Source organism: Chlorocebus sabaeus, chromosome 18, assembly GCF_047675955.1.
Source record: "Chlorocebus sabaeus isolate Y175 chromosome 18, mChlSab1.0.hap1, whole genome shotgun sequence".
Lineage (NCBI taxonomy): Eukaryota > Metazoa > Chordata > Mammalia > Primates > Cercopithecidae > Chlorocebus > Chlorocebus sabaeus.
The window spans coordinates 62,457,407-62,474,927 of NC_132921.1; the positions used below are offsets into that span (position 1 = coordinate 62,457,407).

The 17,521-nt window shown below is 45.3% G+C and overlaps 1 protein-coding gene across 2 annotated transcripts in view; it reads right to left on the bottom strand.

Annotated features, from left to right (window-relative positions):
• ENOSF1 (enolase superfamily member 1) overlaps positions 1 to 17,521 on the bottom strand; it is a 38,807-nt gene that overhangs the window by 13,369 nt on the left and 7,917 nt on the right. The window contains exons 3-9 of one of the 2 annotated variants that reach the window (XM_007974497.3): positions 9,009 to 9,124; positions 6,094 to 6,180; positions 5,729 to 5,755; positions 3,210 to 3,282; positions 3,074 to 3,112; positions 2,569 to 2,651; positions 612 to 646 (exon numbers count right to left, since the gene is read on the bottom strand). In XM_007974497.3, the coding sequence (XP_007972688.3) occupies positions 612 to 646; positions 2,569 to 2,651; positions 3,074 to 3,112; positions 3,210 to 3,282; positions 5,729 to 5,755; positions 6,094 to 6,180; positions 9,009 to 9,124 (460 nt within the window). Of the gene's footprint in view, positions 1 to 611; positions 647 to 2,568; positions 2,652 to 3,073; positions 3,113 to 3,209; positions 3,283 to 3,388; positions 5,502 to 5,728; positions 5,756 to 6,093; positions 6,181 to 9,008; positions 9,125 to 17,521 lie in introns of those variants that run through there. The other variant, XM_037982460.2, reaches the window with a different exon arrangement.

Here is a 17,521-nt window from a genome sequence, read left to right on the forward strand (position 1 = left end):
GATCACCTGAGGTCAGGGGTTCAGGACCAGCCTCATCAACATGGCAAAAGCTTGTCTCTATTACAAATACAAAATTTAGCCACGTGTGGTGGCGGGTGCCTGTAATCCCAGCTACTCAGGAGGCTGAGGCAGAAGAGTGGCTTGAACCTGGGAGGTGGAGGTTGCAGTGAGCAGAGACTGCGCCACTCACTCCAGCCTGGGTGATGAGAGTGAAACGTTGTCTCAAAAGAGAAGAAAAGACCCGCCTAATACTTAGAGCCCTCAAAGAATGGAAAGTGCCTAACCAAGTTAAGCTCGCTGCCTCTGGAGATGTTCATGCAGAAGCTGAATCAACGCTATTTACTGATGGAAAAGACTGGATTTCTATTCTAGGTTAGTGCCTGAAATCAAAATCTCCCAAGCCTCTTTCCACTCTGATGTCCTAGAATTCTAATGAGGACACACATCCTGCCTTTAGAGAAAGAGCCTGGCCTAAGGGGAAACTTCTCTTACGCATCCCTATGAGCCACAGTGATCCTAGCCCGTGCGTGCCTTTTACTCCTTGGCTCCCCTCCACTGCCTGAGTCTCTCCTGCCGCCAACTGGGCAAGTCAGGTCCCTCATCACACTCACCTGGTCCAGCCGTCCTTCAGCGCCTGGGCACAGAGCTGTGGGAAAGGAGCACAGGGTCACACACTGGAGAGAGCCCCTTGGTCTGACCAGGACATTAGTCATTGCTGGTCCATTTCACAAGCATTACGGTTATAGCATAGACCAGAGTAACACTCATGTGTTGTTGAAATTAACAGCAGAAACAGCTTGGCTGACAGAGATCACTTTTTACTTGTAGGGTGACTTTCTCTCCTCATCTCTATGGGAACCATTTTTTTAATGGTCACAACCTTCCTGGAAGGAGAATATAGCATTGATCTTTCTCTTTTTAAAGCTAGAATATTCTGTGGCATCCACAGAACGATGTAAGAGTAACGTGCAGAAGCCAGCCCCTCTCTCCTCACTCTCTAAAAGTGGGCACAGCGTAAGGAGAAACAGTAATAAATCAACCACGTGCCGACTGCATGCCGTGTGCCAGCCAGGAGGCCTTGAGCATGACACAACTTACAGCATGTATCTGAATCCTCAAAACCACCGCATGAAATAGGCATTATTTCTCCATCTTGCAGTGGGTCTGCCGCTGGTGCTGCCTGGGAATCATACCCTAGGCTGTCACCTTCCAGAGCCCAAGGTGATTCACTAAGTCACAGAGTCCCAGGGTCCAAAAGGTGAATGACTTTGCATTTGCTTGTGTACTTTCAGAACGAGAAAAAATACTTTTTTTTGTTGTTTTTTGAGATGGAGTCTCGCTCTGTCACCCAGGTTGGAGTGCAGTGGTGTGATCTCGGCTCATTGTAACCACTGCCTCCCAGGTTCAAGTGATTCTCCTGCCTCAGCCTCCTGAGTAGCTGGGACTACAGATGCACGTTACCACGCCCAGCTAATTTTTTGTATTTTTAGTAGAGACAGGGTTTCACCATGTTGGCCAGGCTGGTTTTGAACTTCTGACCTCAGGTGATCCACCCACCTTAGCCTCCCAAAATGCTGGCATTACAGGCATGAGCCACCGCCCTCAGCCAAAATGATTCAGAAAGGTGAACAAGAAAATATTAAATTTCTCCCGGAGAGGCTGGAATCTAAAGCCCATGTGACATGAGAAGGAATATATATTTGGTCTCTGCCCCCATTGCTGCTCCCCTATTTCCTAGCACACAGCCCCTAAAACCCTTGGCATCTCCTGAGTGACAGGAGTGTCTTTTGTATGTGAATGAGACAGCCCTGCTGAGGTCCCCTGTGTAGCTTCAGGATGGGGCTGGGGACAAGAAAGACCTGAAAGGCATGATTGTGGGTTGGAAACTTTAGCCTATTCCCAGATCTCTGGGGAGGGGAGGGGGCTAAAGGTTGAATTGATGGCCAATGGCCAAATACTGAATCACACTTAAATATTGAAGCCTCCATAAAACCCCCAAGGGACAGGGTTCAGAGAGCTTCCAGGTTGGTGAACACGTGGAGGTGGTGGGGGCGTGGCTCACCTGGAGGGGACATGGAAGCTCTGCACCCACTCCTCACACCTTGCCCTACATGTCTCTTCAGTTTGGCTGTTCTTAAGTTGTATCCTTTATAATAAATGAGTAAACATAAGTAGTGTTTCCCTGAATTCCATGAGCCATTCCACCAAATGACTGAACTCAAAGCGGGGTTTGTGGGAACCTCTAATCGGAGGCAAAGCCAGTCAGAAGCACAGAAGACAACGTGGACTTGTGATTGGCATCTGCCATGGGCCAGTCCTCCAAGACTGAGCCCTTAACCTACGGGGTCTGAGGCTAGCTCCAGGGAGATGGTGTCACAATTGAGTAAAATAGCAGGACACCCAGGTGGTGTCCACAAAGAAGCGGAAAACTGGCTGGCGTGAGAAGGAAAACCATACAGGTCTGGTGTCAGAAGCGAGGTATTGAGAGCAGTGGTGTGAGCACAGAAGGAAAAACAGGTTGGTTTCTCCCCATTCAGCCTGTTTACAAAGCCAGGTTAAAATGCCCACCTGCTTCAACGTGTCATCTGAGTACCCCAGCCAGGCGCACGAGGTGGTGTAAGCAGGGTAGCCTTGTGCCAGCATTTGCTTCTCTGTGAAAACACAGCACCGTCAACACTTTGCCCTTCAGAATTGGAAGTGCCTGTAGCTAAGCTGTTTGCCCTGGAGAGTCCAGCTGTTCTCCTGACCTGGCCTTTTATACACACCCAGGCACAAATTACTAGGATGTGAAACCCAGGTGGTCACGATACCCTCACAGATTGCCCTGCTCCCCAAGGGCCCTCCCTACAGTGTAATCCTAAAGCCAAACTTCCTTTCAGCAGTGGCTGAAGCAAACTCTGCAGTCAGAGGTCATACCCAGGAGGCTTCACCATGCAGACCTGAATGTTGATTTGAGGGCCTAGCTACTCAGCATGGGGCATTTGGGAGGACAATGTGTCCCCCAAAAGGACAGCGGCACTCAAAAGTGGACAATGTTAGCAAAAACAATGAAGAAAAATTTCTTACAACCCACCTCTTTCTTTTTTACCAACTTGACCTTTCTGCAGTATTTCTGGAAGAAATAAAAAGCATCACTCACTCTTTTAGGCAACAAAGCATGCCACTACTGTATGTGCACATTGTGTACCCGAGAAAGCTTCCAGACTCACCTAGGGCATCCTCTTCAGTCAGGACATCGGTGATGTACCTGAAATCTATGCAGGACACCAGCGTCCTGGGATCCTGGCAACGTGATAGGAGGGGAAGAGGCCTGAATCAATTCTAAGGTGGGTTATATTTTGTTTTAAAAAAATTATTTATTATGCTTTTTTTAGAGACAAGGTCTCACTCTGTTGGCCAGGCTGGAGTGCAGTGATGTCATCATAGCTGACTGCAGCCTCAGTCTCCTGGGCTTATGTGATCCTCCTGCCTCAGCCTCCTGGGACTGAGTAGCTGGAACTCCAGGTGTGTGCCACTATGCCTGGCTAATTTATTTTTATTTTTGTAGAGATGGGGTCTCACTATGTTGACCAGGTTGATCTTGAGCTCCTGGCTTCAAGCAATCCTCCCTCCTCGGCCTCCCAAAGTGCTGGGATGACAGGGGCGGGTTATGTTTCTAAGAAGTTGCTTATGGTGATACATGGGGCTCATTCTTTCCTGGCAGGGACCTTTAGGGCTTTGTTAAATTGTTTGACTCTGTCATTCCTAAGTGTAGAGTCCTTTAGTGGCTCCTCACTGCCCCGACAAAGCCCTCAGACACTGACGCTCTGATCCCTTGCCACCCGCCCCTACCCTGTTCTTTCCAGCTAACATGGCTTCCTGGAAGGAGGGCAGGGCCCCAGGCAAACACTCAGCAGGAGCTCGGCGGGGAGATGAATGCCTGGCATCACTGTACATCAGCTTCACACCGCAGGGCTGTCCACGGTGAGCTACGAGGCTGGGGATTCGTGCTGAGACCTCTCCCCACCCTGACGGAAGAGTCAGTTGGAAAACAGCCAGTAGTTCCATTCCCACTAACATCTTATATGTGGTAGAGACCAGTGATACTCTACCACAACTGTCGAAAATCCTAAAAGCTCTTTCAAACCTCAGATTCTACTTCCAAGAGTTCTGGGCCAGGTGCGGTGGCTCACATCTGTAATCCCAGCACTTTGGGAGGCTGAGACGGGTGGATCACCTGAGGTCAGGAGTTTGAGCCCAGCCTGACCAATATGGTGAAACCCCGTCTTTACTAAAAATACAAACAATTAGCTGGGCATGGTGGCAGGTGCCTGTAATCCCAGCTACTCAGGAGGCTGAGGCAGGAGAATCGCTTGAACCCGGGAGGCGGAGGTTGCAGTGAGCTGAGATCACGCCACTGCACTCCAGCCTGGGTGACAAAAAGGAAACTCCGTCTCAAAACAAATGAACAAACAAACAAACAACAACAACAACAAAGAAAAGAAAAGAGTACTGGCATTGAAAGGGAACAGGATCCAAAAATGGAGAGTCCACAGGTGGGACCTCAGACACATTTCTGGTGGCCTGCAAATCATTCCCTTTTGGTGGCTACCTCCTCCAGCACTGTAAAAGGCCGGCCTTGAGTCTAGAAGGGGGCTCAAGAGCTCTGTGTCCTTCCCCTACGGATGGCCCCGAAGCTACTCTCCATGTGACAGGCGATGTGACAGCTTCCTGTCTCCACTTTCCACCAGAGGAGGAGTAGTCTCCTGCCCAACACTCTTCAAGGCCATGGTGTTCTTTGTTTTTCCTTAATTTTTTGCCAACTAATAACAAGGGCCTTCATTTGTGGATCACGAGGTTTTTAACCACCACCCAGGTGTTGCACTGAGGCCACCGCAGCTCAGAGTGGGGAAGTCACAAGCTCAAGGTCATGCAGCTGGTGAGCAGTAAAACCCGGACTCACAGCCAGCTCTGCACAGGTCTGAAGCTCATTCCCCTTTAATTTGCCCAGTTTTTTCCACCTCAGCATCCAGTTGCTCACCCCTGCTATGAAAAGGTCAAGGAGAAAGAAAACAGTCAAGTGCATAGCTTTAGAACTCAGTGTTGAGCTCCTTCCCTGCTGGAACTGTACAGTAGAGGCTACAATGGCCTCATCTTACTCTTGGTGTCATAGTGACTGGATAGTATTTTTTCTTTTTTTCTTTTTTTGAGACAGGGTCTTGCTCTGTCACCTGAGTGCTGTGGTGCAATTACAGCTCACTGCAGCCTGAAACTCATGGGCTCAAGCCATCCTTCAGCCTTCCAAAGTGCTGGGATTACAGGCTTGAGCCACCATGCCTGGCCTAGATAATATCTTCACAATATCATAACATCTTGCTTTTCAGAGTTTATGAGTTACTTTTCTCATTGATCTTTAATTTTATGAGGTTCCTAGAGAAGTTAGGATGATCCTCTTGTCATAGTCAGGCAACGGAGGCTCAGAGAATTGGCATCGCGTGTTACAGATGCACGGTGGGGAGGCAAGACCCCCTCACTGCTTCCCCTCATGCCACACTGCCTGCATGAGCACAGCTATCCGTTACATCAGATATCAGAAAAGGAATGTCATGTTTTATTGGCTTTTTGCTTTATCATCACCATAGTGATCAACAGATAGTCCTGAATATATTTACTGATCATCAAAAGGCATGTCATTCATGAAATCCATTTCATTTACAGAAACAATTGTAACATTAACGATCCTACTCACCATGTCCACAAGTAACTTCCAGACAGGCTTGAAGTAAAAAAGAAAGGATTTGTAAGACATATGTGTAAAGTCCCCATTTTTTTCCTGACAGTAAATGCATTGGCAGTAAATGCTGGCTCTCAGCCACCGGGTCCCTACACCCACCTCTACTGCTGCCTGCGCCTTCCGCCATCCCATCCCCTCTTTCTCCTCCTCCTGCAGTTCCCTACCTACTGCCAAAACCTCTCAGGGGAGGAAAAAACACCAAAGCAATTCTCTGTATTTCCTTTTGGGGGCTGCAGTGTGTCTGTCTCTCCTCTGTGCGTAGGGAAAGTCAGTGTGGTGCAGTTCCCAGGGGCCTCCTAAGCGTTTGTGAGAGGAGTTACCTTTCCCTCCTGCTTGGCCCACAAGTCCCACACCGCATTTAGGACAGCCGCTGTCGCCAGGTGCACCACGCCCTTCTCTGGACCAATCTGGTTAGGAAGCAAAGTACAACAGCACTTTAGAAATGAAAAAGAGGGCTGGGTGTGATGGCTCGCGCCTCTAATCCCAGGACTTTGGGACCAAGACCAGCCTGGCCAACCTGGTGAAACCCCGTCTCTACTGAAAATAGAAAAATGAGCCAGGTGTGGTGGTGTGTGCCTGTAGTCCCTACTCCAGAGGGTGAGGCAAGAGGATCACTCGAACCCAGAAGGCGGAGATTGCAGTGAGCCGAGATGGCACCACTGCACTCCAGCCTGGGCAACAGAGCAAAAGTCTGTCTCAAAAAAAAAAAAAAAAAAAGAGAGAAAGATATTTAGGTCTTCCATCCAGGGACACATCTCAAGAATTAAAAGGCAGCAATAGTAACCCACCAACCCACCTAAAGGTTAAGTTTAAAAACAAACAAACAGTTGCTAACCCATTGAAGAGTTTCAAGAATAGTAGGAAAAACACCTGTGTTTTCCTCTCTTCTCTCTCTCTCTATATATATATATACACATATACATATGAACACACACACACGTACTTCTTTTTTTCTGAACCATTTGAATAAAGTTGCAAATATCATGCTCTTTTTACCCTAAATACATCAGTGTATAGATCCTGAAAACAAGGATATTTTCTTACATAACCATAGTACAATGATCACACTCAGGGAATACCACATTGATAGAATACTGTTATCTAAAGGCCAGTCCATAATCAAATGTCAATCAAATGGTTTTTTCCTATAATGTATTTTATTTGACCCTAATCCGTATCCCATCTGGGATCACATATTGCATTTAGTCGTCATGCCTCTTTAGTCTCTTTTTACCTGGAGTAATTTTTCTTCTTCTTCTTTAAATGTTATTAGCATTTTAAAAGAGTACAGGCCAGTTGATTTGTACAGCATCCCTCAATCTGGGCTGATCATCAGTTCCTTCATGATTAGATTCAGGTAATACATTTTTTTGGCATAAATACTACATAAGTGATTATGTCATTTGTTTTATTATTAGGGTTGTTAACTTTTACCACTTGGGTAACTTAGTGTCCATTTGGTTTCTCCACTGTGAAGTTACCATTTCATTTTCCAAGTAAGGAGGTTATTATTGTCCCAAAATTTGGGCATCCCTTGATGACTCTTGCCTCAATTAATTGTAGCTATGACAGTTATGGTGATTTTCTGATGTTATCATTCCTTTTATATTTATTAGATTTTAATCAGCTGTAATGGTGGGCTTGATCCTGTTGTTTATTATCTCCTTAAAAAATTTTATTTTATTATTTTTATTTTTAAAAAGTACAGATGGGGGTCTCACTATGCTGCCCAGGCTGGTCTTGAACTCCTGGCCTTAAGGGATCCTCCTGCTTCAGCCCCAAGGTGCTAGGATTACAGGCGTGAGCTACTGTGCCCAGCCGATAGTTCATTATCTGAATAGACTCATGGATTTTATTCAATGGGTCATAAGCCATTACTATCATATTTATTTGGATGCTCAAATTGTCCCAGATTCAGCCAGTGGGAACTTCTTCAAGGTGACATCTTTCAAGGTAAATTTAATATTCTGTGTATAAAGTAAATATGAAATCCCAGGCACTATTGAAAGTACATTCTCTTGTGCCCTTCTCTGTGCATGGATGGGAGACTGAACCAAGTTAGGGAAAGACAAAATCTGATATCGTGGGACAAAGACAAAGGTCAGGGTATTGAATTCACCTTACTGTGTTAGAATCCTTTCTCCAGAGTCTAACTTTCTCATGCCTTGAATTTACAGTTCAAATACCAAGCTATGCACATAAAAGGCACGATGGTCTTCCATCTTTTTAAATTTGCTCTTCTGTTACTGTTTTCTCTTTAATGACCTTCTCTTCTATCTCTAATACTACTCACATTATTTCTCCATAAAAAGATTGCCCATTCAGTAGTTTATCCTCTAAACCATTTCTCAATTCAGGGAGGATGAGATGAGGTCCTTAGAGAAGAGATAGCTCTCAAGACCCAATCCTTAGAGAAGAGATAGCTCTCAAGACCCAATCCTTAGAGAAGAGATAGCTCTCAAGACCCAAATCTCTGGACCTCATCTCCTTAGTAGAACATTTTATTCAGCTAAATTTGGGCTTGAGTCATTTAGATCATCAGTCTTACAGAAATGACTTGTTTACCTCAAAATACTGATGATCTAAATGACTCAAGCCCAAATTTAGCTGAATAAAGTTTATACTTTATTTTTATTTATACTTTAAATTTATACTTTATTTTATACTTTATATATATACTATATATACACTATATTATATACTTTATTTTATATTATATATAATTATATATATATTATATATATACTATATATAGTATATAATATACTATATTATATACTTTATTTATACTTTAAATTTATACTTATACTTTACTTTAAAATTATAAAGCCATCTCTAGGCCGGGTGTGGTGGCTCATGCCTGTAATCCCAGCACTTTGGGAGGCTGAGGAGGGCGAATCACTCAAGGGCAGGAGTTCAAGACCAGCCTGGCCAACATGGCCAAACACCATCTCTACTAAAATTATAAAAATTAGCTGGGTGTGGTAGTGCGCATCTGTAGTGCCAGCTACTCAGGAGGCTGAAGCAGGAGAATTGCCTGAACCCAGGAGGCGGAGGTTGCAGCGAGCTGAGATCGTGCCACTGTACTCCAACCTGGGCGACAGAGCGAGACTCCATCTCAAAAAATAAATAAACAAATAAACCCATCTCTGTTTTCACATTTGTTGCACTCAAAGGATATCTCAGACCTTGGTAGTATTACTTATATAAGCATTTTACGAAATAGGTCCCTTACCCATCTGAGCTGCCCATCACTCGTCAGCTGCCTATAGAAGCCTCTGAAGTCACCAACAATGTCCTTGAGGTCCTTGTTGAGCACATGGTGGGCGAGGGCATTGACAGCACAGACAACTATTTAAAAAGGATTGAACTCTTGTTTATGTTTTTATATTAGGTCAAGAAATTAACACCCGAAAACATCACAAACAAACAAATGTGAACATTTTATGAAAAAAATGAAATCTAGACCAGGCGCAGTGGCTCATGCCTGCAACCTCAACACTTTGGGAGGCCGAGGCAGGCAGACAACTTGAGATCAGTAGTTCCAGATCAGCCTGGCCAACATGGCGAAACCCTGTCTCTACTGAAAATAAAAAAATTAGCAGGGCACAGTGGTGCGCGCCTGTAATTCCAGCTACTCAGGAGGCTGAGGCAGGAGAATCGCTTGAACCCCGGAGGCAGAGGTTGCAGTGAGCCGAGATTGTGCCATTGCACTCCAGCCTGGGCAACAAGAGCAAGACTCCATCTCAAAGGTATATTCTTTTTAAAATTGCATCAAATATGTTTTTTTTTTTTTTTTTTGAGTCTAGCTCTGTCACCCAGGCTGGAGTGCAGTGGCGTGATCTTGGCTCACTGCAAACTCCGCCTCCCAGGTTCACACCATTCTCCAGCCTCAGCCTCCCCAGTAGCTGTGACTACAGGCGCCCGCCACCACGCCCGGCTAATTTTGCTTTTGTATTTTTAGTAGAGACGGGGTTTCACCGTGTTAGCCAGGATGGTCGCGATCTCCTGACCTCATGATCCTCCTGCCTCGGCCTCCCAAAGTGCTGTGATTACAGGTGTGAGCCACCACGCCCAGCCGTTCTGTTCTTTCCTTTTCTTTCTTTTTTTATTTTTATTTTATTTTTATTTTTATTTTTTGTCAGGGTATTACTCTGTCACCCAGGCTGCAGTGCAGTGGCATGATCACGGCTCACTGCAACCTTGACTTCCCCGGCTCAGGTGATCCTCCCACCTCAGCTTCCTGAGTAGCTGGGATTACAGGTATGTGCTGCCAAGCCTGGCTAATTTTGGTATTTTTTGTAGAGATGCAGTTTTGACATGCTGCCCAGGCTGGTCTCAAATTCTTGGGCTCAAGGGATCCACCCGCCTTGGTCTCCCAAAGTTCTGGGATTACAGACATGAGCCACTGTGCCCGGCCCCATATATGTTTTCTGTGGTTGTCATAAGAAATATCACACAAGTAGAACAGGTGTTAATCCATATACTGAGCTAAACTTCCCGAGTAGAGAACACATTGTGATTGGCTGTCACGTGAAAAACAATCATAGATTGACAAGTTTAAATAATGTTCCCAAATTATTTTCCTATTTACTTTCTAAAGTGTTTGAACAATCAGATTCAAAACCAAACCATGCTGGTTCATGTTCCTAAGGAATAAGAAGGCTGACTTAATAGAATTTTTAAAAAGAGAAATGCCTTTTCATTATTGACAAGTATAGAAGATGCCTTGAGTTCACAATATAAACTATTAAAGATTAAATAAAATGAATTTGCAATTAGCATGCTATTTGCAAAATGTTAAAATACATGAAAACACTGTCTACAAACATGAAATTTCTTACTATTGACTTTCTTATGATATACTACATTTCTCATAAGTAATTTGAAGGTTAAATTTAATTTGTGTTAGCATTACCATCAATTATTTATTTTTGGTACCTTTAATTATTATTATTATTTTTTAGAGATAGGGTCTCACTCTGTCACCCTGCCTGGAGTACAGTGGCAGGACCTTGGCTCACCCCAATCCCCACCTCCTGGGTTCAAGTGATCCTTCCACCTCAGCCTCCTGAATAGCTGGGACCATAGGCTCCAGCCACCATGCCCGGCTAATTTCTTGTATTTTTGGTAGAGATGGGGTTTCACCATGCCTCCCAGGCTGGTCTCGAACTCCTGAACTCAAGTGATCCACCTGCCTCGGCCACCCAAATTGCTGGGATTACAGGCGTGAGACACTGCACCCAGCACCTCACTGTAATCTTGAATGCCTAGTCTCAGGTAATCTTTTTGTCTCAGCCTCCTAGTAGCTAGGACCTACACATAACACCACACCAGCTAATGTTTAAATTTTTTGTAGTGACAAGGTCTTGCTGTATTGCATGGGGCAGCAGGTAGAGAGGTTCTGGAACTCTGGGCTCAAGCGATCCTCCCACCCCGGCCTCCCAAAGTGTTGGGACTACAGGTGTGAGCCACCACGTCCTGTGGTATTTTACTTTAAAAGGATTTCTTGGACCTGGCATTCACTCCTGTAATGCCAGTACTTTGGGAGGCTGAGATGGGCGGATCACTTGAGCTCAGGAATTCGAGACCAGCCTGGGCAGTGTGGCAAGACACCATCTCTACAAAAAATACAAAAATTAGTCGGGCATGGTGGTCCCAGCTACTCGGGATGCTGAGGTGGGAGGATCACTTGACCTCTGGACGCAGAGGTTGCAGTAAGCTGAGATTGTGCCACTGCACTCCAGCCTGAGTGACAGAGTGACAGAGCTGGACCCTGTCTCAAATAATAATAATAATAATAATAATAAGGCTTTCTTGTGTTAAGATGATGAATAGTAAAGTAACCCTTTGATCCTTTGCCAATTCTAGGAAACATTTAGCCTATGTTGTGTACATGGCCACAATAATTGCATCAAGCCATCAACTTAGCTTCAAAGAAAGGAATGTATTCCAAAACATTTTGATAAATTTGTTTGGTGCTGCCATGGATTCAATAGTAAAAGTTTTCAGTCATTCAATAGGACAGTTGTAGAGGTACAGTTTTACTGTCAATAAGATCCTGAGAAGGACACTATGAAAGTGGTGCCCCAGGCTGGGCACGGTGGCTCATGTCTATAATTCCAGCATTTTGGGAGGCAGAGGCCGGTGGATCACCTGAGGTCAAGAGTTTGAGACCAGCTTGGCCAGCATGGTGAAACCCTGTCCCTACTAAAAATACAAAAATTAGCTGGGCATGGTGGTGGGTGCCTGTAGTCCCAGCTACTTGGGAGGCGGAGGGAGGAGAATCACTTGAACACAGGAGGTGGAGGTTGCAGTGAGCCAAGACTGTATTATTGCACTCCAGCCTGGGCAACAAGAGTGAAACTCCGTCTCAAGAAAAAGAAAGAAAGTGATGCGCCAAGCTTTTTTTTTTTTTTTTTTTTTTTTTGAGACAGAGTCTTGCTTTGTCTCCTAGGCTGGAGTGCAGTGGCGCGATCTTGGCTCACTGCAAGCTCCATCCCCCGGGTTCACGCCATTCTCCTGGCCCAGCCTCCTGAGTAGCTGGGACTACAGGCGCCCGCCACGTCGCCTGGCTAGTTTTTTGTATTTTTTTTTTTTTTGAGTAGAGACGGGGTTTCACCGTGTTAGCCAGGATGGTCTCGATCTCCTGACCTCGTGATCCGCCCGCCTCGGCCTCCCAAAGAGCTGGGATTACAGGCTTGAGCCACCGCGCCCAGCCTCCCCAAGCTTTTAGCAGATGCCTGGCTAAGGGTGAAACAGCTCTGGGATGATTGCACACTTGTGGTCAGATGTAGCAGTTAGGGCTGAACCAGCCATTCCAGGTTCTCTAGGGCTTTTGTTAATGGGATACACAATCATTCTGGTTCAGATATTCGTTCCCTAGAATTGTGAGAAGACAGAATCCTCCTCACTCCTTGAAGGTGGATGCTCTTGAATTAAAGAAAATCTGAAGTAAGTCAGTGACTCACAGTGAGGTACACTGACACCAAACCATCGTCTCGGGGATTTGATTGTTGCTATAAATCATTGACTGAAGCATACTTCTGGTTCATGTCACAATACCAAATGCACTTAACAAAAGCTAAGGATGATCTCATCTTTATAACTCTCAGCGTGCACAAGCAACACTTACGCATTCATCTACAGTGTGTGGATTTTTCTTGCTCAACAGGAGACTAGAATTTGTTGCATTTAATAGAAATTTGGGTTGTGAGGCCAGGCACAGTGACTCATGCCTATAATTCCAGCACTTTGGGAGGCCGAGGCGGGGGGATCACCTGAGGTCAGGAGTACAAGACCAGCCTGATCAACATGGTGAAACCCTGTCTCTACTAAAAACACAAAAATTAGCCAGGCATAGTGGCGCATGCCTGTAATACCAGCTACTTGGGGGGCTGAGGCAGGAGAATCACTTGAACCCAGGAGGCAGAGGTTGCAGTGAGCCAGCCAAGATCACGCCACTGCACTCCAGTCTGGGCGACAAGAGCGAAACTCCACCTCAAAAAAAAAAAAAAAAAAAAATAGAAATTTTGGTTGTGGCAGGAAATTGACTTGGAAAAGAAAAAAAGGCCCTTGAAGGCAGCTTCTTGCCAACTAAACATAGGGGGTTTTCTCTTGTTTGGGTCTGCTCAGGGACTTCAATTCTCTGGAGCCTCTAGCACTGGAAGGATATTGAGTAAAGTCTGTGGGTGACTTGTGGGTGTCTGAAGTAAGAGTGGTGTCACAAACTATTAAGGCTGGGTTTTTAAAAATTTTTGTCTATTTAAAAATTCTTGCTGGGCGCAGTGGCTCACGCCTGTAATCCCAGCACTTTGGGAGGCTGAGGCAGGTGGATCACCTAAGGTCGGGAGTTCAAGACCAGCCTGACCAATATGGAGAAACCCCGTCTCTACTAAAAATACAAAATTAGCCGGGGTGGTGGCGCATGCCTGTAATCCCAGCTACTCGGGAGGCTGAGGCAGGAGAATCGCTTGAACCCGGAAGGCGGAAGTTGCGGTGAGCCGAGATCACGCCATTGCACTCCAGCCTGGGCAAAAAGAGTGAAACTCTGCCTCAAAAAAAAAAAAATTGTTTATCTGTACATCTTTTTCTTTTTTCTATATATTCTTTTAAAAACTAACTTAGTCTACATTGTACATATTATTATATATGTGTCCAAACCCACTGAATATACAACACTAAGAGTGACCCGTATTGTAAACTACAGACTTTGGGTGATCATGATGTGCCAATGCAGGTTCATCAGTTGCAATAAATGGGCCACTCTGGGCAGAATGTTGATAAAGAGGGAGGCTGTGGCTGTGTGGGGACAGGTGTATGTGGGAAATGTTGATAATGAGGGAGGCTGTGCCTGTGTGGGGACAGAGGTATGTGGGAAATCTTTGTAACTTCCATTCAGTTTTGCTGTGAACCTAAAACTACTCTAAAATAAATTAAGTCTTTAAAAAAAAAAAAAGGCTGCCTCTGGTTGCTCACGCCTGTAATCCCAGCACTTTGGGAGGCTAAGGCGGGTGGATCACCTGAGGTCAGGAGTTCGAGACTAACCTGGCCAACACAGTGAAACCCTGTCTCTACTGAAAAAATACAAAAATTAGCTGGCATGATAGTGGGCACCTATAATCCCAGCTACTCAGGAGGCTGAGGCAGGAGAATCACTTGAACCTGGGAGGTGGAGGTTGCAGTGAGCCGAGATCACGTCACTGCACTCCAGCCTGGGCGACAGAGTATTTAGTAACTAACTAAATAAATAAAATAAAATAAATAAAACAAAACAGAAACAGGCCAGTCATGGTGGCTTATGGCTTATGCCTGCAATCTCATCACTTTGGGAGGCTGAGGCAGTGGATTGCTTGAACTCAGGAGTTCAAGACCAGTCTGGGCAAAATGATGAAACCCTGTCTCTACAAAAAATACAAAAATTAGCCCGGCATGGTTGCAGGCACCTGTAGTGCCAGCTACTTTGGAGGCTGAGGCAGGAGAATCGCTTGAACCTGGGAGGTGGAGGTTGCAGTGAGCAGAGATCATGCCACTGCACTCCAGCCTTGGCAACAAGAGCGAAACTCCATCTCAAAAAAAAAAAAAAAAAAATTTTTTTAAAGAAAAAAGCAAAACAAAACCAAACCCAGGTCAGGTGTGGTGGCTCACGCCTGTAATCCTACCACTTTGGGAGGCTGAGGTAGGCGGATCACCTGAGGTCAGGAGTTCAAGACTAGCCTGGCCAACATATAGTGAAACCCTGTCTCTATTAAAAATACAAAAATTAGCTGGGCATGGTGGCACATACCTGTAGTCCCAGATACTTGGGAAGCTGAGGCAGGAGAATCATTTGAACCCAGAGGTGGAGGGTGCAGTGAGCCAAGATGGCACCACTCCACTCCACCCTGGGCAACAGAGCAAGACTCTGTCTCTCAAAAACAAAACAAAACAAAACAAAAAACCAAAACATTAGCTAGGCATGGTGGCTTGTGCCTGTGGTCCCAGCTACTCGGGAAGCTGAGGTGGGACAATCATTTGAGTTTGGAAGGTCAAGGCTGCACGAGCCGTGACTGCACCACTGTACTCCAGCCTGGGTGACAGAGCAAGATCTTATCTCTATCAATTAATCAATAATAAAAACTTTAAAAACACAAAGAAAGAAGGATAAAAAATGAATATTAATTAAGTAAATTTAATAAAGACATGATTTTAAAAAATACCCAACCAAAAACTACATTGGTGTATTCTACACATTTGAAAGACAGCCCTCCCTCTCTGTCTCACACACAAGCACTCTCTTCACAGTAACCCTATGTTTTTTTAATCATAAACGGATGATTAGGTAAGTAAGCAGAAGAACCAGGATGAGCTAATGGCATTTTTCATCTTCAGTGTGAGTGCCGTGTAACACATTTAGTGAGATTGCAGTGAGTCACCTGAAATACGTAGCAAGGTTAAAGTTAAAATGGGTTCTGTCATGTTGTGGTCTGAAAAAGGCAGAAGCCAAAAACCTTAGCATAAAAGAGTCATTAATTAAAGTCATGGAGAGATGGAAATTGATTTACCCCTGCCTGAGACATCCACCAAGACAGTGGTGTGGGGCTGGGAATGGAGGAGGGGACGGGGAGTGAAGGCCCTGAACACTGAGCTCAGCACCCATCCCAGAAGAGCTTCTTATCTATCTTAGTGCCCAGGGCCCCTCCACGTGTGCCCAAGTCGGCAAAGTTTAAAGTCTTGGCTGTTAACAGAGAGTGGGTCCAATGGCCTAACATACCTTGTAAGCTCTCTGAGTTTTATGCAACCTTTGGGGGTGTGTGTTTGTTGTAGGGTTTGCGGGATGGAGAAAGACAGCAGCTTCATAAAGTACTCAACTTACAAACAAGGGATAATTAAAGTTGCAGGATAAGCAGAAACATAGCTCACAGCTCTATCTTAGTAAGTGGTTACTATTTTGGGGAAAACTTTAACAGTAAATTGTTTACTTAATAGAGAAAAGGGGGACTGACTCACAGTATGGTCTCCTCTCTCTGCCTGGCAAATTCCTGTTGGCTCTTCGAGACTCACCTCAAAGCATTACTTCTGCTCTGAAGCCTTCCCTGAGCCGTTTGGACAGAGTGAAGTTAGCCTCCCTGATATGGGTTAGAAATTCTGCACAATTTTCCTGTTGAAATGTAATCCCCAGTGTTGGAGGTGGGGCCTGGTGGGAGGTGATCAGATCATGGAGGTGGATTTCTCATAATGGTTTAGCACCATCCCATTGGTACTGGCCTTGAGACAGTGAGTGAGTTCTTGTGAGATCTGGTGGCTTAAAAGCATGTAGCACCTCCCCACTCTCTTTCTCTTGCTCCTGCTTTCGACACAGGACGTGTCTGCTCCCCACTCGCCTTCCACCATGACTGTGAGTGTCCTGAAGCTTCCCTAGAAGCTGAGCAGCTGGCACCATGCTTTCTGTAAAACCTGCAGAGCCATGAGGCAATTAAGCCTCTTTTTCTTTATAAATTACCCAGTCTCTGGTACTCCTTTATAGCAATGCAAGAACAGCCTGGCTTGGAGTAGTGGTTTGTGCCTGTACTCCTAGCACTTTGAGAGGCCCAGGTGGGCAGATCATTTGAAGTCAGGAGACCAGCCTGACCAAACATGGTGAAACCTTATCTCTACTAAAAATATAAAAACGAGCCAGGCATGGTGGTGTGTGCCTGTAATCCCAGCTACTCGGGAGGCTGAGGCACAAGAATTGCTTGAACCCGGGAGGTGGAGGTTGTAGTGAGAGAGATTGCGCGACTGCACTCCAGGCTGGGCAACAGAGCAAGATTCTTGTCTCCAACAAGAAAAAAAAGAACAGCCTAATATATCCTCTCTCTGTAAAACTTGTACATAATTTTAAAAAATAGTCATTCTCAGACTACACTATGATCATATCTTTTATGTCTACTTCCCTAATAAGTTTGTGTGCTCCTGATATGTGGGATTCTGTCTTCTTCATCCTTCTTTAACTTTTTTTTTTTTTTTTTTGATGGAGTCTCGCTCTTTCACCCAGGCTGGAGTGGAGTGGCACCATCTCGGCTCACTGCAAACTCCAACTCCCAGGTTCAAGCAATTCTCATGCCTCACCCTCCTGAGTAGCTGAGATTACAGCCACGCATCACCACGGCCAGCTAATTTTTGTATTTTTAGTAAAGACAGGGTTTCACCATGTCGACCAGGCTGGTCTCGAACTCCTTGACTCAAGCAATCTGCTCACCTCAACCTCCCAAAGTGCTGAGATTACAG